Source organism: Bos javanicus, chromosome 7, assembly GCF_032452875.1.
Source record: "Bos javanicus breed banteng chromosome 7, ARS-OSU_banteng_1.0, whole genome shotgun sequence".
NCBI lineage: Eukaryota > Metazoa > Chordata > Mammalia > Artiodactyla > Bovidae > Bos > Bos javanicus.
The window spans coordinates 16,066,803-16,094,800 of record NC_083874.1 but is presented as its reverse complement, the minus strand read 5'-3'; the positions used below and the strand labels follow the sequence as shown (position 1 = coordinate 16,094,800).

At 51.6% G+C, this 27,998-nt stretch overlaps 2 protein-coding genes and 1 non-coding gene across 12 annotated transcripts; 2 read left to right on the top strand and 1 right to left on the bottom strand.

The window, feature by feature from the left end:
* Nucleotides 1–1,315: 1,315 nt before the first annotated feature.
* On the bottom strand, nucleotides 1,316–9,778 carry SAXO5 (stabilizer of axonemal microtubules 5). The gene is made up of 9 exons (XM_061422295.1): nucleotides 9,606–9,778; nucleotides 5,656–6,244; nucleotides 4,160–4,266; nucleotides 3,960–4,060; nucleotides 3,594–3,706; nucleotides 3,402–3,511; nucleotides 2,851–3,052; nucleotides 2,182–2,267; nucleotides 1,316–1,562 (listed from the first exon to the last, which is right to left on the bottom strand). Exons 1-9 carry the CDS (start codon nucleotides 9,618–9,620, stop codon nucleotides 1,335–1,337), a joined length of 1,551 nt encoding a protein of 516 aa, XP_061278279.1. The 5' UTR covers nucleotides 9,621–9,778; the 3' UTR covers nucleotides 1,316–1,334.
* On the top strand, nucleotides 2,838–27,713 carry PEX11G (peroxisomal biogenesis factor 11 gamma). Of its 10 annotated transcripts, none has more exons than XM_061422306.1 (6): nucleotides 2,838–2,925; nucleotides 16,957–17,055; nucleotides 19,314–19,502; nucleotides 21,950–22,128; nucleotides 26,515–26,577; nucleotides 27,124–27,713. In XM_061422306.1, exons 3-6 carry the CDS (start codon nucleotides 19,464–19,466, stop codon nucleotides 27,353–27,355), a joined length of 513 nt encoding a protein of 170 aa, XP_061278290.1. In that variant the 5' UTR covers nucleotides 2,838–2,925; nucleotides 16,957–17,055; nucleotides 19,314–19,463; the 3' UTR covers nucleotides 27,356–27,713. The 10 variants fall into 10 exon arrangements, with proteins under 10 accessions (XP_061278290.1, XP_061278293.1, XP_061278294.1 ...); XM_061422309.1 differs by lacking the exon at nucleotides 2,838–2,925 and adding an exon at nucleotides 13,785–13,872; XM_061422310.1 differs by lacking the exon at nucleotides 2,838–2,925 and adding an exon at nucleotides 13,942–14,035.
* On the top strand, nucleotides 14,271–14,343 carry TRNAG-CCC (transfer RNA glycine (anticodon CCC)). Its single transcript has one exon. It is a non-coding gene; the product is annotated as a tRNA-Gly (tRNA).
* Nucleotides 27,714–27,998: the final 285 nt, after the last annotated feature.

The window sequence follows — 27,998 nt, the reverse complement described above, 5'->3', positions numbered from 1 at the left end:
CCTGAAACCAGATTCTCAACAGCCTGTTGAGGCAGGGCCCAAGCACGGCCACCAAGACCCATCTGATAATTCCAGACAGAGCCAACTTCTCAGTGTTGATTGCACCAGACCTCCAAGATTGTCATGGTGGGTTGCTGTCCAAGGTACTGGTTCTTGACATGTTTGCTAAGCCCTGTCACCCACTGGCTTCAGGGGCCCACCCCAACCTCCTCCTTTCTACCCTTTTCATTCTATCTCTGGCTGAACACCTGCCCCCTTGGACCTGATTATATTCTGATGACTTTTGTTGTTTTTCCCTTTTGACCTGGGGGCCAGTTTCCCAGCCAGCTAGTGCGCCAACCATTCAGCTTCCTGCCTCTGCCCACAACAGGGTAAACTGCTGGCTCATTCTCATGTCCACCCCTTCATGCCCCCTCTGAGCCCCAGCCAGCATTCTCAAGGATTGAAAGCTCCTTCCTCGCATTCTCAAGGATTGAAAGCTCCTTCCTCCCCCTCCTCTCGTTCATCCTTGGAAGGGAAGCTCTCCTTTCTTAACTCCCAGCCACAACCTGACTACTGTGTACATTTCTCAGTTATAACAATCTAATGAGAGAGAGATTGTGTCCAGGTGGTGCTAGTGGTAAAGAACCCATCTGGCAATACAGGAGACATAAGAGACAAAGGTTCAATCCCTGGTTTGGGAAGATCCTCTGGAGGAGGGCATGGCAACCCACTCCAATATTTTTGCTTAGAGAATCCCATGGACAGAGGAGCCTGGCAGGCTATAGTCTATGGGGTCACAAAAAGTCATACATGACTGAAGCAACTTAGCTCATGGCACACACGCAATGAAAGAGAGCTATTATTTATCTCCATTTTATAGATAAGCAACTAGAGGCTCAGAGGGGTCAAATGACCTGCCCAAGAGTACTTTTCAGGACATGGTGGAGTCAGGATTTGGACTCTGTCCACTCAGTTCCAGAAGCCTGTGATCTCAGCCTCATGACACTGCCTCATTCACCCACATCATTCAGAGCTTGTGACAGCAAACTCCTTACATGAATCCAACCACCAAGCCTTTGCACAAACTCGGATGGCCTCCCTGCCCAGAGTGGGACAACACCCAGAGTCTGCAAAAGGGCTTCTCCCTGGAGTCATTCTCTCTTGTACATTCTCCCCGACCTCCACCCTTCATCCCGCAAGCCCCCTATCTCCTGGAGGAGGGCATGGCAATCCACTCCAGTATTCTTGCCGGGAAAATTCCATGGACAGAGCCGCCTGATGGGCTACAGTCCATGGGGTTGCACAGAGTCAGACACAACTGAGCACACATGCATGGGTTGCCAAAGCACTGTTTATTGCTGGCTAGGGCACGGGTAGATAGGGGTCTGGGGGGCCCGAGGGTCCACTTTCCGAGCCCTACAGCCCCATTGATGAAGAGAGCCCAGGGGCAAGTGACTCTCCTGGAAGTCGTCCCATCTTAGCACTGCTGGGCCCTGGTACTTGAAGGTAAATTCATCCTTGTTTAGGGTTGAGAAGAAGCGCTGTTGACCCAGTGGGGGCTCCAAGTGGCTATACTTGCACTGTGGAGTCAGGGTGGGGGAGCCTGGCAGGGCAGCCTTGATGGTGGCTGACCCACCCAGGCCACCCTGGGAACATAAAAGTGTGGGGAGAGACTCAGCCGGGTTTGGCCCATGACTGGGTCCTGGAGAGGTGGGTAAAGGGTTGGAGTGACACAGGAGCTGGATGAGACACCAGTGCAGACCCCTGGAGAGACCCCATAGCCTTGTTGAATTTAGGTGCTTCTGAGCTCACCCTCAGCTTGGAATGTAACTGTGGCTCACCACAGTTGCCCCTGAACTGACCATGATGGGCCCCTGAGCCTTGGATGACCCTAGAGTGACCCTGAGCAGTGAAGTGAAAGTGCTAGTCACTCATTTGTATCTGACTCTTTGTGACCCCATGGACTGTAACCCACCAGGCTCCTCTGTCCATGGAATTCTCCAGGCAAGAATACTGGAGTGGGTTGCCATGCCCTCCTCCAGGGGATCTTTCCGACCCAGGAATCCAACCCATGTCTCCTGCCTTGCAGGCAGATTCTTTACCATCTGAGTCACCAGAGAATCCCGACCCTGAGCAGATGTGAGACTAATTCTGATCTGAGAGGTTACCTGGTTAAGGAGATACCCTCTCCTCCCTCACCCGCTGTAGCAGCTCCTTGGTCACAGAGGCTGGAGCTATTCCATGTGGCTTCAGCATCTTCTGGTTCATGGTTAAAAAATCTAGGTCTGGAGATTTGAGTGGGGTGGCTGAGCTGAGGGTCTGAGGGAGGAAAGGTAGAGCCCAGGGGGAAAGGACGCGGGAGACTAAGGATGCAACAAGGGTTCAAGGGCGACACCTGGGTTCCCGCCGAAGTTGTCAGGGGAGGAGGATGCGTTAGGAGGCAGGGAGGGTAAGGGAGCCAGGCGGGGGGACTGAGGTGGCCAGGGGCGGGGCAAAGGCAGAAGATCCGGGGTGAGGGGCTGGTGGGGGGACAGGAAGAGTGCACTAGCTGGTCAAGGGGCGGAGCCAGAGTGTTGCAGAGGAGGAGGAGGGCCAAGAGTCTTGAGAGGGTGGATATGGAGAGGAGAGGAGCCATACCAGAGGGGCGGAGTCATGCAGGGATGGAGGGGGTTGTTGAGAGTCACGATGACGAGAGCATGGGGTTGTTCAGGGTCAGACCTGGGAATCTTGGCCCAGGGCATGAGATCTAACCCTTCAGGAGGCGGAGCCAGAGTCAGGCAGTGGGCGAGGTGGGATTGGCCGGGGGCGGGACCACAGAGGTAGCAGGGGTAAGGCGGGGCTTCCCAAGATGGGCGGGGCCTCGCTCACCACCGGTGCCCTCTGGCAGGTTGCTGCGCTGCAGGTGGAGGTTGGGCGCTTTCGGCGGCTTTGGCATCCCAGGGGGTAAGTAGTCCGTGCCCATGGAGGTCTGGAAGAACTGTCCGAGCAGCGACGGCTCCCCTAGGGTTATGTGACTCTGCAATGTCTCATGAGGCACGTGGCGGCTGGCTGGCTCGCTCGTTCGCAGGGGCTGTAAGGACCACAGTGCATCTGGGAAGCTCCCCTCGTCATGGATGTCCCAAGGCCAGGGATGAAGCTCAAAAGCGGGAGCTGTGTGACCTTGGACGGCTCACACTTTCTTCGGGTCCCACGGATGGCGCTGGGAATTGGTACTGTTATTTCAGTTTACAGACAACCACTGAGGTATGAAGTGGTTAAGTGGCTCGCCCTACATCCCGCAAATAGATCCAGGAGATCCCTATACACATGTCCAGCTCCCTCCCACCTCAGGGCCTTTGCACTTGCTATTATACACTTTGGGAAACAGAGGAAAGCCCGTTTCCCTGACTTGCCCTGCAGCCTTTCTCCTTCCTGCTGACCTGACGGTAGAAGAAGTGTGTGGAGGTGGTGAGGCTCCCCGGACCGGGACACCCATTTCCTTCCAGGATGTGTGACTCAGGAGTCTGGTCGTGGTGAAGAAGGAAAGGTTCTGCCAGTGGCAAAGTAGGTCCTGAGCAACCCTGGGTGGCTGCTGTGGGAATGATGGGGCAGGGCAGGCAGCCGGATCTCACCTGGCTCCCGGGCATAGAAGTGTTCCCCCTTGGTGGTCCTGTCGTGGAAGAGGCCATCCCCAGGACGGATGTTCACACAGTGGATGTGGGCTGAGGCCTGGGCCTTGTCATACCTGCAGGCAAGGGGATGGGAAGCAGGAGGTGGATCCATCTGATCTGGGCCCTTACAACTCCCAGGAAAAGGGAGGGAGGGACAAGCTCCCCAATAGCCAAGCTGTGGGGTGCTAATTGTGAGTGATCTGGCACGATAGTGGGCCTTGCCTGTGGGTGATGGAGACTTCAAGGGCACAGTGTTGGCCCTAGAGACTTAGGTGACCCACCCCACGTCACCCTGTCTTGATAGAAAAGGCCATGGTTCCTTTGTACCTGTCCGGGGGCAGATCCGGAGGCCCATAGGCTTGTTTCTGCTCTGTGCACATGGGCCTGTAGCCAATCTTGAAGTCTCCCAGTTCTATGCTGGAGGAGGCCTGTGGGTGGACAGGAGTGGGGAGGGCAAGACCACCCAGCCCCCCTCGCTGCTCCTCCGCCTGACCCCCACCCGCAGCACCAGCCCGGTCTCAATTTACCCTCTTACACGGCAAGGCAGGTGGGCCTGGCAGGGCCTGGAACTGTCTCTGGTAGGAGGTGCTGTCATCCTGTCTCTTGTGCTCCCACTGGAGGGGATTGGGCCCACCTGAGGATGAGCAAGAGGAGAGAGAATGGGATCAATTCTTGGCAGCTTCAGGACCACTGGGATTCTATTCCTCACCTGGGAAGGGCAGGTGGGCAGTCCAGACTAGCTTAGCCAAAGGCCTATCTGGAAAACATCAAAAATAATAAGAAGTAGGAACTTTCACGGGCTTCCCTGGTGGTTCAGTGGTAGAGAGTCCACCTGCAATGCAGGAGCCGCAGGTGAAGCAGGTTGGATCTCTGGGCTGATCCCCTGAAGAACCACTCCAGTATTCTTACCTGGAGAATCCCATGGAGACAGGAGCCTGGTGGGCTACAGTCCATGGGGTGACTCCCAATGCAGGGGGCCTGGGTTCGTTTGATCTCTGGTCAGGGAACTAGACCCCCCATGCCACAATGAAGATCAAAGATCCCGCGGGCCAAAACTAAGACCCAGTACAGCTATATATATTTAAAATGACAACAAGGGAGTTCCCTGATGGCCTAGTGGTTAGGATTCCAGGTTGTCACTGCTGTGACCCAGGTTCAGTCTCTGGTCAGGAGCTGAGATCGCACAAGCTATATGTTCCTGAGTCACAGAATTGGAAAAATCATACAAATGACAACGACCCTTTGTTGCTATCTGGCAGGCAAGTCCAGCACTCGGGGCTCTTTTGGCTTCACCAGTAACTATAAAACTGGTTGTCGCACCCACTTTGCAGATGAGTAAACTGAGGCTGGAAGAGGTTGTCTCCCTTAGAGTTACACAACTACTGAGGTGTCAGGGCTGGGTGGTAGAGATGGAGGACACTTAGCATATTTGTTTAACCCCAAACCAGCTTCATGACTCTGCCCACAGCAAAGCACCCTGGAGAGCTTCGGGAGATGTGCGCATTCTGTGGATGCAGAAACTGAGGCTCAAGGAGGTTCCAGGGTTTCTCAGCCTCTGCGCTGTTGACATTTGACGCGAAAGTGTTAATCGCTCGGTTGTGTTCCACTCTTTGCGACTCCATGGACAGTAGCCCTCCAGGCTCCTCTGTCCATAGGGTTTTCCAGGCAAGAATGCAGGAGTGGGTTGCAATTCCCTTCTCTGGGGTATCTTTCTGACCCAGGGATCGAACCGGCGTCTCCTGGATTGGCAGGCAGATTCTTAACCAACTGAGCCACCAGGGAAGCCAACATCTGGATAATTCTTTACTGTGGGGAGCTCCCCTATGCGTGGTAAGATGTTTAGTAGCATCCCTGGCTTCCATCAACTCCCTGACAGTAGTATTCTCTCCTTCCCATCGTAAAGACAAAAAGACGATCATCAGACACTGCCAGGTGTCCACTGGGGGCGAGGAGCAGAATCCCTGTTCGCCGCGAGAATAAGTGTGTTGGTGAAATTGCCTAGGGCGCCGCGGCGCGCACTCACAGAGGCGGCAGGCAGGCTCGCGGGGCTTTAGGCAAAGGTCGTGGAGCGGGAAGAACTCCCGGTACGTGGTGGACGGGATGCGCAGCTTGTCTGGGTCGCCCGACGGCAGCGAGTCGCGGTCGAAGATGAGGCGCGCCCCGCGGATCTGTTCGCGAGCGCGCTCCGGCGGCTCTGGCCAGCCGTAGTCGCCGCGCGCGGTAGAGAGGCCGGTGCGTGCGCGCGCTTCCGCGTGCACGTGCAGGTGACTGGCTTGCATGGCGAGTGTGCGCTCCCGCGCCAGTTCCCGCTCCTGCTCCCTCAACAGCATAGGTGGCGGGGGCTCATAGGCGCAGCGCGTCTCCGACAGGCGCTCCTGGCCCGCCCAGCGCGCATCCTTTTGGAAGAGGGATGCGCAGGGCGGCGGCGGGCACAGCGGCCCACGGATAGCGCTCGAGTAGGCGGGAAAGTCCCGGTGCGATGTGGACTGCTTGGCGTTCGCGTGCAGCCGCGGGTCCGGCCCCAGCGCGAAGTGCGAGGCCTTGAGGAAGTCCAGCCGGGACACTGGGCACTGCAGGAGGGCGCCCGCGGCCATAGCGGGGGGAGGTGCCACCTGCGAGGAGGCGGAGACAGGAATGAGCAGGTCCCACAGTGGGCTCGGGGTTGGAGACATCAAGTAACAGGTTTAAGGATTTTACTGGCTGTCCAGTGGTCAGGACTCCTAGCTTTCACTTCCAGGGACCAGGGTTCAACCCTGATCCGGAAACTGAGATCCCGCAAGCCCTGTGGTGCAGCCCTCACCCCCGCCTAAAAGAAACAGGTGTAGCCCTGTTTGCCTGCCCGCAGGGAAAGTAGAGATAGAAGTAATCACTTATTTGGCATTTAGAGTGTGCCAGGCACGGTTCTAGAGGGGGTTCATCAGCAGACCTAGAGCCCTATCTTTGTGGAGATGTATTGTATTGTGGAACATACAATAATGAATAAATGTAATCACATCAATTGCAGAGTAAGTTACAAGGTGGTTAAGTGCCTTGGGGGGGAAAAGTCACATGGTGTAAAGGATAGGGTTTGGGCTAGAAGCCTTGTTGTTTTACATAGTCAGCAAAGGCATTCCTTGGTGGTGCAGTGGATAAGAATCCACCTGCCATTGCAGGAAACATGGGTTCGATCCCTGGTCTGGGAAGATTCCATATGCTGCAGATCAATTAAGCCCGTGGGAGCCACAACTACCAAAGCCCACACCCTAGGAGCCCATGCACCACAAGAGAAGCCAGGGCACTGAGAAACACACACAGTGAAGAGTAGCTCCCTGCTTGCCACAGTTAGAGAAAGCCCACGTACAGCAACGAGGAACCAGTGCAGTCATAAATAAATAAATAAATACATTTTAAAATAAGTCAGGGAGGCATCACTAAGATGATAGTTGAGCAAAGACCTGGAAAGAGGGGCAGTGGGGCATTTGGGTATTGGGGGTGGGTAAAAGAAATAGAGGAAAACAACAGAATGGGAAAGACTAGAGATCTCTTCAAGAAAATAAGAGATACCAAGGGAACATTTCATGCAAAGATGGGCTCAATAAAAGACAGAAATGGTATGGACCTAACAGAAGCAGAAGATATTAAGAAGAGATGGCAAGAATACACAGAAGAACTGTACAAAAAAGATCTTCACGACCCAGATAATCACGATGCTGTGATCACTCACCTAGAGCCAGACATCCTGGAGTGTGAAGTCAAGTGGGCATCACTACGAACAAAGCTAGTGGATCTGATGGGATTCCAGTTGAGCTATTCCAAATCCTGAAAGATGATGCTGTGAAAGTGCTGCACTCAATATGCCAGCAAATTTGGAAAACTCAGCAGTGGCCACAGGACTGGAAAAGGTCAGTTTTCATTCCAATCCCAAAGAAAGGCAATGCCAAAGAATGCTTAAACTACCGAACAGTTGCACTCATCTCACACGCTAGTAAAGTAATGCTCAAAATTCTCCAAGCGAGGCTTCAACAATATGTGAACTGTGAACTTCCTGATGTTCAAGCTGGTTTTAGAAAAGGCAGGGGAACCAGAGATCAAATTGCCAACATCGTTGGATCATGGAAAAAGCAAGAGAGTTCCAGAAAAACATCTATTTCTGCTTTATTGACTATGCCAAAGCCTTTGACTGTGTGGATCACAATAAACTGTGGAAAATTCTGAAAGAGATGGGAATAGCAGACCACCTGACCTGCCTCTTGAGAAATCTGTATGCAGGTCAGGAAGCAACAGTTAGAACTGGACATGGAACAACAGACTTGTTCCAAATAGGAAAAGGAGTATGTCAAGGCTGTATATTGTCACCCTGCTTATTTAACTTCTATGCAGAGTACATCATGAGAAATCCTGGGCTGGAAGAAGCATAAGCTGGAATCAAGATTGCCAGGAGAAATATCAATAACCTCAGATATGCAGATGATACCACCCTTATGGCAGAAAGTGAAGAGGAACTAAAAAGCCTCTTGATGAAAGTGAAAGAGGAGAGTGAAAAAGTTGGCTTAAAGCTCAACATTCAGGAAACGAAGATCATGGCATGTGGTCCCATCACTTCATGGGAAACAGATGGGGAAACAGTGGGAACAGTGTCAGACTTTATTTTTGGGGCTCCAAAATCACTGCAGATGGTGACTGCAGCCATGAAATTAAAAGACATTTACTCCTTGGAAGGAAAGTTATGACCAACCTAGACAGCATATTGAAAAGCAGAGACATTACTTTGCCAACAAAGGTTCGTCTAGTCAAGGCTATGGTTTTTCCTATGGTCATGTATGAATGCGAGAGTTGGACTGTGAAGAAAGCTGAGTGCTGAAGAATTGATACTTTTGAGCTGTGGTGTTGGAGAAGACTCTTGAGAGTCCCTTGGACTGCAAGGAGATCCAACCAGTCCATTCTGAAGGAGATCAGCCCTGGGTATTCTTTGGAAGGAATGATGCTAAAGCTGAAACTCCAGTACTTTGGCTACCGCATGCGAAGAGTTAACTCATTGGAAAAGACTCTGATGCTGGGAGGGATTGGGGGCAGGAGGAGAAGGGGACAACAGAGGATGAGATGGCTGGATGGCATCACTGACTCGATGGACGTGAGTCTGGGTGAACTCTGGGAGTTGGTGATGGACAGGGAGGCCTGGCGTGCTGCGATTCATGGGGTCGCAAAGAGTCAGACATGACTGAGTGATTGAACTGAACTGAACTGAATAACATTCCGGGCAGAAGAAACAGCAGGTACAAAGGCCCTGCGGCTGCTGCAGAGACATAGGAAGAGCTGCAGAATTAACTACTGCATTTGAGAGTTTGCTACTGGAACCTACTCTCTTCACTGTCAGTCAGTTGTGAAGACCATGGCCCTCCCCTCCTTCATGCCTGGGAACCCACTTCTGTCTCTTCCAAGCTCTGGCCACTGTCCCATCTCTGCCATACCCCTCTCCTCACTGGTCTTCCTGCCCTCAGCAGTTTTCCCAGGCCCTGACTGTTCTTTCTGTCTTCCAGCTGTCTGCATTTTACACACCTCTTACTCATTTCTCTGACCTTTAGCTCCAGACTCTCAGCACCCCACTTAGAGTTTCTGGCTTTTTCTCAGAGCTCTCTCCCTCACCTGTCTCTGCCCCTCAGAGACCAGATCCTTGGATACCACCAACACCCCTGGCTCACTCAGCATCACCTCCTTCAGGAAGCCCTCCCAGACTGCTTCAGCCCACAACTATTGGTTCACATCAATCTCTTCAGAAAACACACATGAAGTGTTGTTTTTTTTAAAACAAAACCACAGTGGTTTTTTTTTCCTGATCATTTTACCACCTAAAATAGTTGAAGATCGAGAAGCTTTCAAATAGTTTGTGGGAAAATCTGACGACTGAAATGACTAGCCGGGTCACCTTGGAATAATTAACTGGGCTCCTGTGAGCTTCATTTTGTTTCCTGATCAGGTTGAAGAGAGTGCACCTACCTCGAGGTGGGGCATGGGAGCTAGTGAGTCTTAGGAGATGCACTTGGTGTGGGCATGACCCTCAAGACTCCCTCAGTCCCTAGTCTCCCAGAGGATGCTCAGATGTTCCATCTGGGGATTTATCCAAGTGTGGTCTGGCCCTGCGCATTGTGACCCAATAAGCTGCCTGGGACGATGCTGTCACAAGGGTCCCCCAGCAACTCTGGGGGCAACCAGGAGGAAAATCAGAAGCAAGAACAGAGGATCCTGCCCCCTGAGAGCTTGAGGGAGCCTGGCCCGTGACTTGACTTCTCAAAGACTCAGTTTTGTCATCTGGAAAATGGGGCTGGAGATGGCAGCCACTTCAGTGGGGGAAGATTTGATGCCAGAGGCCACCTGATTGTATTATCACCATTTCCCCAGGTTTTATTTCTCATCAGCTTTCTAACACTTGTCTGCACAGGATGGGCCAAACTCTCTGAGTCACCATATCTCTTAATGCCACTCCAGGGCTCACAGACGTCCAGTGTAGCCTTAAAGACATCTGTGCTTCCCACCTTCAGCCCCAAGACCACCAGGAACACACATGTATTTGAACCACACAGGGCTTGTTATTTGCAGCAATGGGTACAATGCATGTCATGGATCTGGGCTTTGTCTTCGGTGCTTCCAGGGAAGTTTCAATACGTGGGGACTTTGCTGTGTGTTGGATGCTTTTACTGGTTGGAAATTGGACTTTCTTTTTATTTATTTATTTATTGGCTGCGCAGCATGGCATATGGGATCTTAGTTCCCAGTTTGTTCTTCAGTCAGTCAGTCATGTCTGACTCTTTGCGACCCCATGGACTGCAGCACACCAGGCTTCCCTGTCCTTGACCATCTCCCAGAGTTTGTTCAAACTCATGTCCATTTAGTTGATGGTGCCATCCAACCATCTCATCCTCTGTCGCCCCCTTTTCCTCCTGCCCTCAATCTTTCCCAGCATCAGACCAGCAATTAAACCCATGCTCTCTGTATTGGGAGCACAGTGTCTTAACCACTGGATTGCCAGGGAAGTCCTATCGACTTCTTTTTCTTTTCTTTTTTTTTAATGTCCGGACAAATATAAATAATATATTCAAAAAACCCCTCGGAATGGGGTGGGGAATGGGAAACTGATGTTTCATGTGGACAGAGTTTCAGTTTGGGGAGAAGAAAAAGTTCTGGAGGTGGACGGTGGGGATGGTTATACAACAGACTGAGTGCACTTAATGCCACTGAACACATAAAGATGATTAAAATGGTCAGTTTGAAGTATATTTTACCACAATACAAAAAAACTTAAAGGAAAAAGCAATTTCTTAAAAAAAAAAAACACAGATGAAATAAAAATGTAAGGGCGGTGACTCTTTCACGCTGCCCCAGATCACCTACTGAATGACAGCTTCCTTCCATCCTTTCCTTTTTCTTTCTTCCTCCCTCCCTTCTTTTCTCCAGCCCCCTCCTTCCTCACTCCTCTTTCTCTCTTCCAATATAGTTGACATATAGCATTGTGTGAGTTGAATAACATAGCAGTTTTTGATGCATTTCTTTGGCACCATGGTTATTCCTGTAGCCTTAGCCCACACCTGTTTGGCATCACCTCACTATCATTTCTTCTAGGGTCTGCAACAACTAACATCTGGTATATGGTTGGGTTTTATGTTTATAATACAGTTTTGTCTGCATGTGTGTTTGTGTATGTATGGTCTGTCCTTCCCGTACTTTGAATTCAAGCTCCAGGACTTATATACGGAATGAATTCCTTTTCACTAAATGTAAGCAAAGTGTTGTTTTCCCCACTGGGGTGAGGTTCCATCACTTGGTCCCCACCCCAGGGTCCTGCTGAGGGCTCTGGTCCAGCTGTGTGTGCGTGCTCAGTCGCTCAGTTGTGTCTGTCTCTTTGTGACCCCATGGACTGTAGCCCACCAGGCTCCTCTGTCCATGGGATTTCCCAGGCAAGAATACTGGAGTGGGTTGCCATTTCCTCCTTCAGTTTATCTTCCTGACTCAGGAGCCAACCTGCATCTCCTGCATTGGCAGACGGATTCTTTACAGCTGAGCCACTGGGGAAGCCCATTTTGATGCAAAAATACATTTTCTCTGCCTGCCTGGGAAAGGAGGATGCAGGAGTGGGTAGGTTCTGTATGCTGTCTTAAAGCAAGGGGGAGAAGTAACACTCTTATGGAGGAACTGAATAATCTTGATCACAAAGTCTAAGGAATGAAGCAACTTGAAAGCAGTGATTGGGGACTTCCCTGGTTGTCCAGTGGTTAAGAGTCTGCCTTCCAAAGCAGGGGACGAAGTTTCGATCCCTGGTCAGGGAACTAAGATCCCACATGCTGCAAGGCACCTAAGCCTGCATTCCACAATGAAAGATCCTGAGTGCAGGATCTAAAACCCAAGGCAACCAAATAAATAATAAAATAGTTTTTTAAAGAAAAAAAGTGGCAGTTGGCAAAGACTCGGAGTCCTTCAGATTAGCCGGGACACATTTGGTTGCTGTAATGATTTAGACAGTGCTCATGTTTTGTCTGTGTTCAGACAGCATGATGGAGCGGGCTTGTTTTGTCTTGTTCCACCATGGTCACAGAGTGGCCTCGTCTGATGTAGGCATCCTGTGAAATTATCTGTGTCCAGCAGGAGAACACCAGCGCCCGACTGCAAGTGAGCTCCAGGCCAGCTCCTAGCAACCACAAGGCCAGCCGTGAATGCCACGCCAGCTCCTGTCGCTTTCCCAAAGGTCAAGCTGAGCCCTAACCAGACGGTGATGGACACTGGGAGGGCAGGGCTGCCTGCCAGGCTCACTGCTGTCTCTTTGGTGCCTAAAACAGGGCTCGGCACACAGTAGGCATCAAAGAAATGTGGTGTGCTCTTACAAGGACCATGGGGACAGTACAGGCTCAGGAGAAGGGATCTGGCCAGTCTGCAGCCCAAGGTCTCCTTCCCTTTGTAGGCCTTGGGCTTGGCTTCGATTTTTCCTGCAGTATGTATGTATGTATGTATGTGTGTGTGTTTAAATGTTTATATATTTGCCTGCTCTGGGTCTTAGTTGTAGGATCTTTGATCTTCGATGAGGCATGTGGGATTTTTTTTTTTTAGTTGCAGGATGTCGGGGGCTTCCCAGGTGGTGCTAGTGGTAAAGAACCCTCCTGCCAGTGCAGGAGAAATAAGAGATGTGGGTTCGATCCCTGGGTCAGGAAGATCCCCTGGAGGAAGGCATGGCAACCTGCTCCAGTATTCTTGCCTGGAGAATCCCGTGGACAGAGGAGCCTGGCGGGCTACAGTCCATGGGGTCTTAAAGAATTGTACATGACTGAGTGACTGAGCATGCACACACAGGTTAAGAAGCAACATAGGGACTTCTCTGTTGGTCCAGTGGCTAAAACTCCATGCTGTCAATGAAGGGGACTCCGGTTTGATTCCTGGTCAGAGAACTAGGTCCCACCTGCTGCAACTAAAAATCCCGCATCCTGCAGTGAAGATTGAAGATCCCACGTGTCGCAACTAACACCTGGCACAGCCATATTAAAGAAAGAAAAAGAAGAAGTAACATACGCAGTCATGTTAAGTACTGTTACAAGCTAAAAAGGAAAATAAGGTAGCAAGAAAAGCGGGCAGGAAGTGCTTGCTACTGCTGCTGCTAAGTCACGTCAGTCATGTCCGACTCTGTGCGACCCCATAGACGGAAGCCCATCAGGCTCCCCCATCTCTGGGATTCTCCAGGCAAGAACACTGGAGTGGGTTGCCATTTCCTTCTCCAATGCATGAAAGTGAAAAGTGAAAGTGAAGTCGCTCAGTGGTGGCCAACTTTTAGTGACCCCATGGACTGCAGCCTACCAGGCTCCTCCATCCATGGGATTTTCCAGGCAAGAGTACTGGAGTGGGGTGCCATTGCCTTCTCTGAGGAAGAGCCTAGGGGTATGTGTGTGTGGTCCCAGAGGAGAATGACAGTTGAGTATATCTGAAAAGGAAGTGTGGGAGGGAGCCAGACGAGTATCTGGAAGGAGAGCCTTCCAGGCAGAGCCAACAGCATGTGCAAAAGTCCTGAGGTTGGTGTGGGCTGGAACTTCAAGGAACAGGACAAAGGCAACATGGTTGGATATGAGTGAATCAGGCTGGATGAGTAATATGTGTCTAAATCAAGAGGAAATGTATTTGTTTCTTAAAAAAGGAAACCAGTCAGCATCATTAGTGATGCAAAACAAAACCACAGTGAGATACCACTTCAGAGTCAGCAGGAGATGAGCTCTTGGGTGTCTCCTTACTGGTAAGCCAGCTTATCTTTCCTTGAGCCTTATTTATTATTTTAGCCTTGGGAAAAATAGGAGAGCAGATGCAATCTTGCAAAGGAGGAATGTATGTAGAGGAATTTCCTGAATTGACTAAGAAGAGGACAAAGAAAGCTGATGAACTATGAGAAGAGAATGGAGGTGAGAGGATTAGGTGGTATAATGTGTGTACATTAGTCTGGACGGATCCCAAGCTGGCATGACAATATTTTTGCATGTTGGGTTAAATAAAATGTATTATTAAAATGAATAGTCCAAGTGTTGGCAAGAATGTGGAGAAATTGGAACCCTTGTGCATTGTGGGTGGGAATGTAAAATGGTGCAGCCATTGTGAAAAATGGTCTAATGGTTCCTCATCAAGTCAAACATGGGGACTTCCCTGGTGGTCCAGTGGCTAAGACTCTGCATTCCCAATGCAGGGGGCCCAAGTTCGATCCTTTGTCAGGGAACTATATCTCACATGCTGCAACTAAGAGTTTGCGTGCCATAATTAAGACCCGGCACAGCCAAATAAACAAACAAATATTTTCTTAAAAAGTCAAACATAGTAGAACGGCCCGGCAATTCTAGTCCTAGGTAGGAACTGAAAGCAGGGACTAGAACAAGTACACGTAGACCATGTTCACAGCAGCACTGTTCACAAGAGTCAAAAGGTGGAAACGAGGCTTCCCTGGAGGTCCAGTGTTTAGGAAACCGCCTGCCAATGCCAAGGACACGGGTTCGATCCCTGGTCCAGGAAGTTTCCGAAGGGCAACACACTAAGGGGCAACAAAGCCCGTGAGCCGCAACTACTGAGCGGCGTGCTACAGTTCTAACTGGTGCTCTGAAACGAGAGAGGCCACTGCAGTGAGGAGCCCTCGCACTGCAACTAGAGAGTAGCCCCTGCTTGTTGCAACTAGAGAAAGGCCTCGAGCAGCAACAAAGACCCAGTGTAGCAAAAAAAAACAAACAAAAAGAGGTAGAAACAACCCAAGTGTCCACCAACCAATGAGCAGATAAAAATATGATGTAGCCAGAGCACGGAATATTATTCAGCCACGAAAGGAATTAAGTACTATTGAGACATGCACAATGTGGAGAACTTAAAAAACAGGGTCAGTGAAAGAAGCCAGACCCAAATGTTCACATGTTACATGATTCTATGTATAAGAAATGTCCAGAATAGGTAAATCAGTAGACACAGACAGCAGATGGTGGTTGCTAGAGACTGGGGGAGGAGGAATAGTGTGACTGCATGAAAGAGTGACAAGGTTCTTTTGAGGGTGATGAAAACATTTGAAAACTATCAAGGTGGGATGTCTGTATGACACGTGAATGTACTAAATGCCACAGAATTGGACATCTTAAAATGGTGAACTTTTTGCTATATGAGTGCGGCTGAAAGTCGCTCAGTTGTGTCTGACTCTTTGCGACCCCACAGACTATACAGTCCGTGGAATTCTCCAGGCCAGAATACTGGAGAGGGTAGCTGTTCCCTTCTCCAGGGCATCTTCCCAACCCAGGGATCGAACCCAGGTCTCCCGCATTGCAGGTGGATTCTTCACCAGTTGAGCCACAAGGGAAGCCCAAGAATACTGGAGTGGGTATGTATTTGGAAATTAAATGTCCAATTTTAAATGATGGGTGAATCTAAAAAGCCATAACAAGGAAAATTAGAAAATATTTGTGATAGAATAAAATGAAAAAGAATTTACCAGAATTTGTTGCATGCAGCTGAAGCTGCTCAATGGAACTAAATATAATGTGGAATCTTGAATAAGGTATGAAAACAAATGCACACTAACACACAATTCTGTGAAATTTGAACAAAATCTGTGTATTAGTTAATAATAGTGTATCACATGTTAATTCCCTGTGCTTTGATTTTTTTACAACATAGTATTTTTTTATATTCTCAGAATTGGATTAGAAGTTTCAAGCCTCTTTCAAAAAATTTTTTTAAATCACTAAGATAATAAACTTTCTAGACTTTTAGCAGTAATAGTAGATGCCAAAATACATGGAACTATATCAAAGTTTTGAATATAAAATAGAAATCTAGCATTCTATTCATACTAAGTCAAACAAAAAATAGTGTCTTTGATTTTTTTTTTCTGGCTAGTCCATGCAGATGGCACAAAATTCAAAGACTACAAAACAGTACAAAGGTGAACATTCAATCTCCTCCCAGTGATGACTAATGGCTGGCCATCTGGCTCCACAAGGATTGAGTCATTGGCCACTGCAGTCACTGACCTTTAACACCCCCTGAAAAGAGTTCCACGTGGAGGATCAGAAAGGAGCGGCTCTCTGCTCTGGGAAAATTGACAGGACAGGCCTTCAGAGAGTGAAGATGTTTTCAGGAAAAAAATTTTATGAGTCTGGATTCTTGTCCATCTTCCCACACTTAGAAAAGCACTAAAATCATTAACTGCAGTATTTGCTCTTTGTGACCAGAAACAACTTTCCACTGGGATGCTTGATTACACATAATCTCCAAAATCACACACGTGCAGACCTTCCACTCAACTCTTCCTGAGACCTCTTGGATTATAGCCCTCAGTAAACCCCACAATAAAACAAAAACTCACAGCTCTCATGGTGTGCGTTTTTATTTCAGTCAACATCAGCCACCCAGTTATCCTCTGGGGATATTCCAGTTATCAGATTCTTGTCTAATCTTCTAGACCGGTTCCATGCATTTCTTTTTCTTTTTTTTTAAAGGAGACTAGTTTATTCATGCACGCGTGCAGGAACTTGGGCTTCCCAGGTAGCTCAGTGGTAAAGAATCCGCCTCCCAATGCAAGAGATGCAGGAGATGCGGGTTTGACCCCTGGATTGGGAAGATCCCCTGGAAGAGGGCATGGCAACCCACTCCAGTATTCTTGCCAGGAAAATCCCACGGAGAGAGGAGCCTGGCGGGCTAAAGTCCATGGGGTCCGCAGAGTCGGACGACTGAGCACGCAGGCACGCGGAAACACGGATGGAACTCGCGCCCCCTGTAGTCCAAGCAGAGCGTCCCAACCACTAGGCTACCAGGGAATTCCCCAAAGTTTCCTTGACTTTTTAAAACTGCCTTACAGGACATAACAGCAAACCATGCTCTCTAAAGACAAGCCGACAACGCAGAAAGGGTGAAGCAGAAAAATTAGAAAACTTTCTTCTTGGACCACAGCAAACAGGTTGGTGCTTTTGCTTGGAATCTTTATGTGTGCGTGTGTGTAACTGGTTAACTTTGAAAACATGGGTAGCGAGCTCAGACCGTCCATCTAGGTGCACAGGGCCGGGAGAAACCACAAGTAGAAGTCCCAAAGCTGCAAACTGCTTTGCTCCCAGAAGCAGACAAAGGGCAGAGTCCCGGACAAAGGGTCGTGCCAGCGCCTGCGCAGAAAGCTCCCAGGAACGCAGCCCACTGCGCCGGGCCCGCCCCCTGACGCGGCGAACTGACCTCACGGTGTTGTCACGGTGGAGTCGCTATGGTGGCCCTGAGCGATCTGGCGTCGGCGCTGGAGTCTTATAGGGGTCGCGATCGCCTGGTGAGGCTGGGGTGGAGCGAGGCCAGAGGTCCTGGAGTCCGGCCAAAACCCAGAGACCGGGACATTGAGGCCAGAGAGGGAGCGGGGTCACTCAGGATTCCCCCCAGGACAGATGCCCTGTCCCCTAGCGGTGGACATGTAGGTTCTTCCCGCCGCCCCAAACGACTGGACATTTACAGAACCAGCCAGATCCTCACGTTTGTACATTTGAATCCAGCCGGACCACTGAAGTTGGTCCCAGACAACGTTGTATAAGGATTTGGGATGTGGCAGGGCTCCCTTTAAGGCTGGACATTTGGGTTCTGACTAAATCCCCTGGAGTTGGGCACTTAGGTTGCTCTGGCCAGTTCGGCCTGGCCAGACATTCCCAGGCCAAACAAACCCATGTTGGGACATTTAGGATCAGACTAAGCCACTGTAGTTAGTTCCTCGGTTGTCGAAATCTAATATGGGGATATAAGATTTTGCACTGCTTTCCCTGTGGCTAGATGTTTAGGTTCTGAGCTTCCGCTCGACTCAGATTGGGCATTTAGATTGTTCCTTCCAGGCCGCTGAGGTCGGACTCTGAGCTTGTCCCAATCAACTTCTTACAGGTAGGCATTCCAGTTGTACCAGGGAATGTACCAGTGGCTGGGCATTTAGGTTCTAGGCAAATCCTCTCTGATTGAGTATTCAGGTTCTAAATCCCCTGGAGAAGGAAATGGCACCCCACTCCAGTATTGTTGCCTGGGAAATCCCATGGACAGAGGAGTCTGGTGGGCTACTGTCCATGGGTTTGCGAAAGAGTCGGAGACGACTTGGCAACTAAACAACAACAAAAAAGCTGGACTTAAAATGCAGTGTTTTTGCCAGTACAAAGGATGCGAAAAGGCATTACAAGTAAAAATAATATATAAAACAACAGGAAAAAGCAACTTGTGAAAAGCAGATGAAATAAAGATGTAAGAGTGGGGAAGCAGACCCTGTTCACCATGCTCCAGATCACCCACTGATTCCGGAATCACCACTGGGTTCCTTCTCACTAAAGTAATGCAAACAAATTATCCTTTTGTTCACTGGGTTGAGGCCTGCTCACCTTCCTAAGTCACAACCCAGCCACGGACTTTGGTCCAGCCAGGTAGATGCAAATAGCCTTCCTGCCTGCTGGGAGAAGGGATCCAGGAGGTAAGATGTGGGGGTTTCTTTTTCTCATCCCCATCACGTGTCTCCAAAGACTGTGCCACTCAGTGACATGAGCCGGCATGCCCTGAGTCTCCACAGTGCCTTTTCTTTTAAAAATTGATTTTTATTGGAGTATATGGTTGCTTTACAATGTTGTGTTAGTTTCTTCCATACAGCAGAATGAATCAGCCATCCATATACATATATCTCCTCCATCCGGGACTTCCTTCTCATTCAGGTCACCATTCAGGAACTGACTAGAGTTCCCTGAGCTATGCAGTAGGTTCTCATTAGTTATCTGTTTTGGGCTTCCCTAGTGGCTCAGATGGTAAAGAGTCTGTCTGTAATGTGGGAGATCGAGATTCAATCCCTAGGTTGGGAAGATCCTGTGCAGAAGGGAATGGCATTCCACTCCAGTATTCTTGCCTGGAGAATCCTCATGGACAGAGGAGCCTGGCAGGCTGCAGTCCATGGAGTCTCGAAGAGTCAGACATGACTGAGCGACTAACACACCCAGTTGTCTGTTTTACACATAGTATCAATAGTGTATACCTGTCAATCCAGTCTCCCAGAGCCTTTTGCACAATGATGTCGTGTGTCTCCATGTATCCCACCTACAACTAGCTTTCAACTTTCTGTTGGGAGTTTGATTGAGAGTCTTCCTCCTGTTTGATCCCCCGAGGCCTGAGGCCAGGTCATGGGTGATCGGCTCAGTCCTACTGACTGCTTCTGGTTTCCCGCAGATCCGAACGCTGGGTTACTGCTGCCAGCTGGTGGGCGGGGTCCTGGTGGAACAATGTCCTGCCAGGTCAGAAGTGGGGACGCGCCTGTTGGCACTGTCCTCCCAGCTCAGCCACTGCAGGGTCGTCCTGCGACTCTTTGATGATGCGGCCATGTTTGTCTACACTAAGCAGTACGGCCTGGGGGCAGAGGTAACGGGGGTGTGTGGGGCTCCAGGGAGGGGGTGCGGACCCTGGGAAGTTGGCATCTTATGGACTGGCCTTTACAAAGGCAACAATATGGGCTGTTTATTATTTTTTCAATTTTACTTTTTTTTGAGACAATCAGACGTTCTCGTTTCAGTTTCAGTTAAACAAATTAGCTCATTCCCAAAGACTATGTAATTAAGAAGTCTTCTTCCTGACCCTTGGGTCACCAGTTTTCCTCCTCGGAGGCAGCCACTGCTCTCAGCATCTTGTGTTTCCTTCATGAGACTTCCTGCACCTGTGCTTTGCTTACATCAATAGTTACATGACATTTACATTCTTCTGCCACTTGCTTTTTTCATGGAACAGTGCAACTTGAAGGTCATTCCATATCAGTCCTTCTGGGAATTCCCTGGTGGTCCAGCAGTTAGGACTCAGCACTTTCACTGCCGCGAAAGAGTGCGCCCTCAGTCGTGTCTAACTCTTTTCGACCCCCATGGACTGTAGCCCTCCAGGCTTCTCTGTCCGTGGGATTCTCCAGGCAAGAATACTGGAGTGGGTTGCCATTTCCTCCTACAGGGGATCTTCCCAGCCCAGGGATCTAATCTGCATCTTTTGCATCTCCTGCATTGGCAGGCAGATTCTTTACCACTGCACCACCTGAGAAGCCCCTTCACTGCAGAGGGCCTGAGTATAATCCCCATTTGAGGAACTAACATTCCCTCAAGCCATGTGCCTTGGCAAAAACCAAAAACCAAAAGAAGCTCCTTCCTTCTTTAGGGCCTCAGGGTACACATGTATAGCCGGATGGTGACTTACTGAACTGGTCCCCTGTTGGACATGTAGATTATTTATAAGATCTTGCAGATACAACAGAACCTCATGTCACCAGTAGGTCTAGAGCGATGCTCCTCACCTGGGGAGGGGGCAGCAGGGAATGTGATCTTGCTCTACCAGGGGATGGGCTGAGTTATGCCCCCTTCCTGGGCTGCCCTGCCCTCCCCCCACCCTCCGGAGGTCTCCTCCCAAACTCACTTGCTCAGATGCCCCCCTCATCCTGCCCCAGTGCCCATGGCCTGATTATCCCCAGTCTCAAGGGTTTGCCTAGGCCTTCCTCCTGTGTTGACACCCATCTCTCCAGCTTCTTTGATGAGGGCATGTTCCCTGCACTGTCTCCCCAACCATCTCTTCTGTGAAGACTCCCCTGAGTCCCTAGGTGAGGGGGAGGGCTCTCTGCATCTCATATATCCCTTAGCCAGAACAAGAACCCTCTTTGGTTGAGTGCCCTCTGCTCCTACCTCTTCCCCAGCATAGGGCCCCAGGTCTTGCAGCTTCTCAGAAAACATTGGTGGAGTGAGCCCCATCCTCACAGAGGGATGAAGGACACCCCAGAAGGTCCCAGATGGGATGGGGAGGCTGGAGTGGGGTTCAGCATCCAGAGGGAGGCAGGACCACAGCCGGCTACCAGGAAGGAGAGGGCTAAACAGGGAAGACAGAGAGGAGGGGAAGGGCACCGCAGGCAGCGAGGGTGACACGGTTACAGGCAGGGAAGTGAAGGACTTGGCCAGGGACCAGGCCAACTTGGAGGCCTGGAGGGGGCCCCTGGGGCCCAGGGAAGAGGCTCCTACAGCCTCAACCGGCCTTGCCTTGCCGGGTGCTCACCCCTGTCTGATCTGGGGGAGGTGATCCAAGCCTTGTAGTGAGCATTGTGCCTGCTCGAGCTGGCACTGGGTGTGTGGCAACCCAGCAGGCCAGCCAGCCGCTCTGCCTGGAGAGGGTTCTCTGCAGGGCTCCCTCCCCTGCCCCCCTCAGGGTCCTGAGCCTGAGACTCATACCCAGGAACTAGGAATGCCCTGATGCAGGGCATCCCAGGTTGTCCTCCACAGGAATCATCCGGGAACTTAATTACTGGTGCCAGGGCCCACCTCAGCCTTGGTGCGGCAGCACCCCTGGGGCTGGGGGCTGAGTGGGGGTTTTTGAAACTCCCCAGGCATCCCCTGAGGTGCCCCAGGTGGTGCAGTGGTAAAGAATCTTCCTGCCAATGCAGGAGACTCAGGAGACATCTGTTTGATCCCTGGGTCAGGAGGGGCCCCTTGAGAAGGAAATGGCAACCCAGTGCAGTATTCTTGCCGGGGAAATCCCATAGACTGAGGAGCCTGTTGGGCTACGTCCATGGGGTCGCAAAGAGGACACGACTGCAGCAGCTTGCACACACATGCAGGGATCCCACAGCACAGTGGAGTTGAGACCAGCCGCTCTACTGAGCAGAGGTGACCACACTGAGAAATCAGGCCTTTCTCCCACAGTGCCAGCCATGAGCCAACCTGCCTGGCCTGGACCTTGCCCTGTGACTGCCCCCTGGTATGGCCCTAGCCCCTGAAATGGACAGTGGGTGGGTCCTGCTGTGGGTCCCACCCACTGCAGGCCCAGCCCCCACTCTTCCATTCCTGCAGGAGGAGGATGTGTTTGTCCGCTGTGTGTCTATCCTGAGCAACCTGGCCGACCAGCTCTATTACCCCTGTGAACATGTCGCCTGGGCCGCCGACGCCAAAATCCTCCACGTGGACTCTGCCCGGTGGTGGACACTGAGCACCACCCTCTGGGGCCTCTCCCTGCTCCTGGGGGTTGCTAGGTAAGCAGCATTGCTGCCCATCAGGAGACTGGAAGGGAGCCCCTGACATCGCCTGGGTGGGTGGGCAGGTGGACTGGGGGGCTGGGGGGCGGGGGTGGGACTGTCTTGGCCTCTCCTGACTTTCCCCCTCTTGTCATCCCTCACTGTATCCATCCCCTGCAGCTGCTGAAATGGATTCCCACAAACTTGGCAGCTCTCCATTCAGTTGCTCAGTTGTGTCCAACTCTGGCAGCTTTAAGCAACACAAATTGATCATCTTAACAGTTTCGGAGGTTAGAAGTCCAAAATGGCTCTCAGTGGGCTAACATCCAAGCGTGGGCAGGCCTATGTTCTTCCTAGGGGCTCCGAGGGAGTCTGTTTTCGGCCTTCCCAGCTTCTAGTGTGCGTGTGTGTGTGCTAAGTCACTTCAGTTGTGTCCAACTCTGTGCGACTCTATGGACTGTAGCCCGCCAGGCTCCTCTGTCCATGGCATTCTCCACGAAAGAAGCCTGGGTTGCTGTGCCCTGCTTCCTCCAGGGGATCTTCCCAACCCAGGGATCAAACCTGCATCTCTTACATCTGCATTGGCAGGCAGGTTCTTTTACCACTGGCACCACCTGCGAAGCCCTCCAGCTGCTAGAGGCGCCCGCATCCCTCGGCTCGCAGCCCCTCCCTCCATCTTTGAAACATGTCCGTCACTCCAGCTTCTGCATCTCTTGTCACAACTCCTTCTCTGACTCTGAGCCTCCTCCTCCCTCCTTTGAGGACCCCTGTGATGAAACCCACCCCCAGATCATCTCTGATGTCCACACCCTTAACTCAATAACACCTGCAAATTCCTTTTTGAAAAAAATTATTCATTTATTTTTGGCTGTGCGGGGTCTTCGTTGCTGTGCTCCGGCTTTCTCTAGTTGTGGCGAGCAGAGGCTCCTTATTGTTGCGGTGTGCCGGCTTCTCTTCTGAGGTGCGGTGGCTTCTCTTGTTGCAGAGCCTGGGCTCTAGGTGTGAGAGCTTGAGTAGTTGTGGTGCATGGGCTTAGTTGCTCTGAGGCATGTGGGATCGTCCCAGACCAGGGATTGAACCTGTGTCTCATGCATTGCCAGGTGGACTCTTATCCACTGCACCACCAGGGAAGGCCTGCAAAGCCGTTTTTGCTGTGGAAGGGAACACACTCACATCATAAGCCTGGGGATTAGGATGTAGGAATCTCTGGGGGTGGGGGGCCCATGACTATGCCTACCAGACCCAGGAAGAAGAAAATAACTTGCGGGGCATGGACAGAAGTGGCTGGCGTGGCTGCCTTTCCCCGGGTCCCCGGGTCTTGTTTGCATTGTCATCAGCAAACCTCAGACGGAGCAGCCAGGAGTTTCCAGACTGGCTCTGTGCTTCCACAAACCATAAGGTCTCTAAAACTTTAATGGTTTCTTCCCCTCTGCCAATTTGCTGAATGGGTTTGTTCAGAGCCCCCTGGCCCAGAAAGCATGGGCAAAGCAGGACCTCCAGTGCTGTTTCCTGGGGCCAAAAGTCTCTTAGATCCCTGAAGGGATGTGGGGCAGCCCCTAACCTCGAGGTTGAGGGGCCAGTGCCCTCATCTGCTGTCCCTTGTCCCTGGGCGTACACTGATATTCAGTAGTCCTTGTCTCCCCCTCACCCTAGTGATATGTTTACTGTAGATGGTCTGGAAAGTGAGCAGACCCCAAAGTGGAAGATTCAGTTCAGTTCAGTTTAGTCGCTCAGTCGTGTCCGACTGTTTGCGACCCCATAAACCGCAGCATGCCAGGCCTCCCTGTCCATCACCAACTCCCAGAGTTTACCCAAACCCATGTCCATTGAGTCTGTGATGCCTTCCAGCCATCTCATCCTCTGTCGTCCCCTTCTCCTCCTGCCCTCAATCCTTCCCAGCATCAGGGTCTTTTCAAATGAGTCAGCTCTTTGCATCAAGTGGCCAAAGTATTGGAGTTTCAGCTTCAACATCAGTCCTTCCAATGAACACCCAGGACTGATCTCCTTTAGAATGGACTGGTTGGATCTCCTTGCAGTCCAAGGGACTCTCAAGAGTCTTCTCCAACACCACAGTTCAAAAAGCATCAATTCTTCGGTGCTCAGCTTTCTTTATAGTCCAACTCTCACATCCATACGTGACCACTGGAAAAACCATAGCCTTGACTAGACAGACCTTTGTTGACAAAGATTCAAGTCATCCACTATCCAACCCAGAGACCCTCTCTCTTTATACTTTGGTGATTTTCCCCAGTCTTTGATTTAAAAAACAAAACGAAACTTTTTTTTAGTTTAGTTGCTTTAAAATGTTGTATTAGTGTCTGCTGTATCGCAAAGTGAATCAGCTGTATGTATACATGGACCCCCTCTGTTTTGGATTTCCTTCCCATTTAGGCTACCACAGAGCAGTGCGTTCCTTAGCTATACAGTAGGTTCTCATTAGTTATCTACTTTATACATAGTAGTGGGCTTCCTAGGTGGCTCAGTGGTAAGGAATCCACCTGCCAAGAAGGAGATTCGGGTTTGATCCCTGGGTCGGGAAGATCCCCTGGAGGAGAGAATGGCAACCCACTCCAGTATTCTTGCCTGGAGAATTCCATGGACAGAGGAGCCTGATGGGCTACAGTCCACGGGGTCGAAAAGAGTGGGACACGACCAAGCGACTAAGCAGCAGCAGCAGCAGCACACATGTATCAGTCCCAACAGCCAACATGCTGACATGTTTCCACTTGTTTCTGCTCTCCTGGTTCAGGGACACAGCTCCGTTTCGACGTCAGCTCCCCTCTCAGTCTCGGCGGCTGTTATGGAGCTGGCCCTGTCTTTCCATCAGCATTGCCCATACCCCGTGTGCTCAGGGTGCCCAGGCTGGGCTCCGGGTGCTCTGAGGCCACAGCCTCTTCTGAGGCTGCCCTGTGACCTGCGGCCCCGAGAGACTTCCCGTTCCTGCTTTCAGGGCTGCCTTGTTTCCCTTAATTTTTTTTCTTTTAAATAGACTATTTTTTAGAACAGTTTTAGGTTCACAGCAAAACTGAACCGGAAGCAGAGTTTTCTCATGTACCCGCCACACACATACAGACTTCCCCACCATCCACATGGCACCACGGCCCGACATTTGTTAGTCCATGAACCGACGTTGACATGGCATAATCACCCCACGTCCATGGTTTACATCAGGGTTCACACTCTGTGTTGCACTTTGAGTTTGGACAAACGTATGATAACATGTATCCACCACTGAAGTATTTCCACTGCCCTAAAAATCCTATTTTTAGGGTGAATATGCTCTGCTTGTTCTTCCATTCATGTTATTTTGTATTAAATACCTTTTAGGGTGCTTTTTGGAGAAGGCGATGGCACTCCACTCCAGTACTCTTGTCTGGAAAATCCCATGGATGGAGGAGCCTAGTGGGCTGCAGTCCACGGGGTCACTAAGAGTCAGACACGACTGAGCGACTTCACTTTCACTTTTCACTTTCATGCATTGGAGAAGAAATGGCAACCCACTCATGTTCTTGCCTGGAGAATCCCAGAGACGGGGGAGCCTGGTGGGCTGCCATCTGTGGGGTCCGCACAGAGTCGGACACGACTGAAGCAACTTAGCAGCAGCAGCAGCAGCAGGGTGCTTTTTATCTATGTAAAATTTCACTTATTTATGGCTGCACTGGGTCTTCGTTGCTGTGCGGGGGCTGCTGTCTAGTTGCAGTGGTCGGGCCTCTCACTGCAGCGGCTTCTCTTGTGGAGAAAGGGCTTTAGGTGCTAGAAAGGCTTCAGTGGTTGCAGCATGTGGGCTCAGTAGTTGGCTCATGGGCTGGGCTGCCCCTCACGTGCAGTCTTCCCGGAACAGGAATTGAACCCGAGTCCCCTGCATTGGCAGGCAGAGTCTTAACCACTGGACCAGCAGGGAAGTCCTCCATTCATTTTAGAGCAGCTAGTTTTCCCATCGTTTCTCTGTATTTGGTGTGAGTAAGGGTATGGGGGCTGGGGAGCATTTGGTGTGTGCTCATCATGACTCAATGGACACAGGTTTGAGCAAACTCCAAGAGCTGTTGAAGGACAGAAAAGCCTGGTGGGCTGCAGTCCATGGGGTCACAAAGAGTCGGACACGACTGAGCGACTGAACAACATGGTCCCTAAGACCCCAGGGTGCCGGGGAGTCACCTGCCCAGGCTGCAGGGAGCAAAGGCTGGAGGGAGCACTGGAGGACGCCCATCTGGTGGCTGCTTCCCCAGCCTGCAGATCCAGCCCTGGGGACCCAGAAGGTTGTCTAGATTGCCTTCAGACAGGCCCAGCCAGTGTCCAGGGTGTCTGTGTAGGAAGGCAGTGGACAGGCTTTGCACCCATCTGGACCCCATTGACCTGGTGACCCCCTACTCAGCTGCTCCCACCCCATCCTGTGTGGTGTTGCAGGTCTCTGTGGATGGTCCTGAAGCTGAGACACAGGCTGAGGAACCCCCCGGAAGCCTTCACCAGGTACGTCGTCCACGGTTCCCCTAGACGACTTCTTCCAGCAAGCTGGTCCCCAGCGGGTCTGCCCAGTCAAGGAAGTGCTCAGAGTCACTGCCCTACCCCACGCATGCAGGCTCTTGGGTGGGGGTGGGGGGCTGATGTGTGCTAGGTACCGGGGCACCGCTGCGGCGCCCCAGGGGATGGAAGCCCTTTTACAGATGGGGAAACTGAGGCTAGCTGGGGTCCCCTAGGCAGGAAGTGGCAGAGCTGGGACTCCAGGGCTGAGCCTTCACGGCTGGGCCGGATGGGAGGATGTCTGGGAGGATGATCCAAGGTGGAGTCTGTCCTGAGGACCAAGGTCAGTCACTGTCTCATCCTGGGAAAGAATGCAGGGTAAAGCAGTTGCCCGGCGCAGGCCCGGAAGCTGCTCACCCCTCCCCTTTCCCCCCTCCCTCCCGCCCGAGGACCTGAGACTCTGGTTCCCACTGTGGGCTCCCTCTGGCGGATGTGACGGTCGCAGCCTGCTGGTCCTCCGCCCTCCCCAGCACTCCTTGCCCTTTGCTCCCACAGCCGGCTGACCCGGGGCAAGAGGAGGACCGTGGAGACCCAGATCTGCTCGGAGGTACTGACCCTCCTGAGCAACCTGGCGGACCTGGCCAACGCAGTGCACTGGCTGCCCCCGGGTGTCCTGTGGGCCGGCCGCTTCCCCCAGTGGCTGGTGGGCCTCCTGGGCACCCTCTCGTCACTCCTCAGCGTGTACCAGGCAGTCCAGGTGGGTGGCCAGGCCAACGCCACCCCCTGACGGATAGGGGCGCCAGAACCCCAACAAGGACCCTTCCTATGGAGCGTGATTGCCCAGGACGGGCGGGTCTCTAATCCAGGAGATCACGGCCAGGTGCCAGTAGGAAGGTGCGGCTAGAGGGCACACCAGAGCAGTCTAGGGTACCAGCCCCCAGAGGGGTGGGCTTGGGCGGCTGAGGTCCCCCAGGTGCCGCCTCAGTAGGGGTGGAGCAGGAAGACCCCGAAGACTCAACTTGCAAGAGGAACCAGCCCCTGGCAGGCCTTAGTCTTGTGTGCAATAAAGGCAAGCAGGGCAGCCGGGTTGGGCCTGAGGACTGTGAAGTGAGGATCAATTAAATGAGGTGGTGATGGTGCCAGGCCAGGTGTGAGCTGATTCCTAAGCCCCGTGTCTCCGTCTGCTTATTCTCACGCCCTCTCTCCCCAGAGGTTGGGGGCGCCCCCTGGGTCTAATAGGGTTCAGCCTCCTGTGGGCTGGAGCTGCAGCGGGAAGCACCACCTCCCAGCCCACCTTCCCCTCCGATGCTACAAACGCAGCCTGTTGACCCCAAGAGGCTCAGCCACAGAGGGCGGTCCTTCCTTCCCAACCCGCGGGCTTGGGCACCCTTGGCTGGCTGTGGATGCTGCTTCCTCTGCCAGGCCTTGCC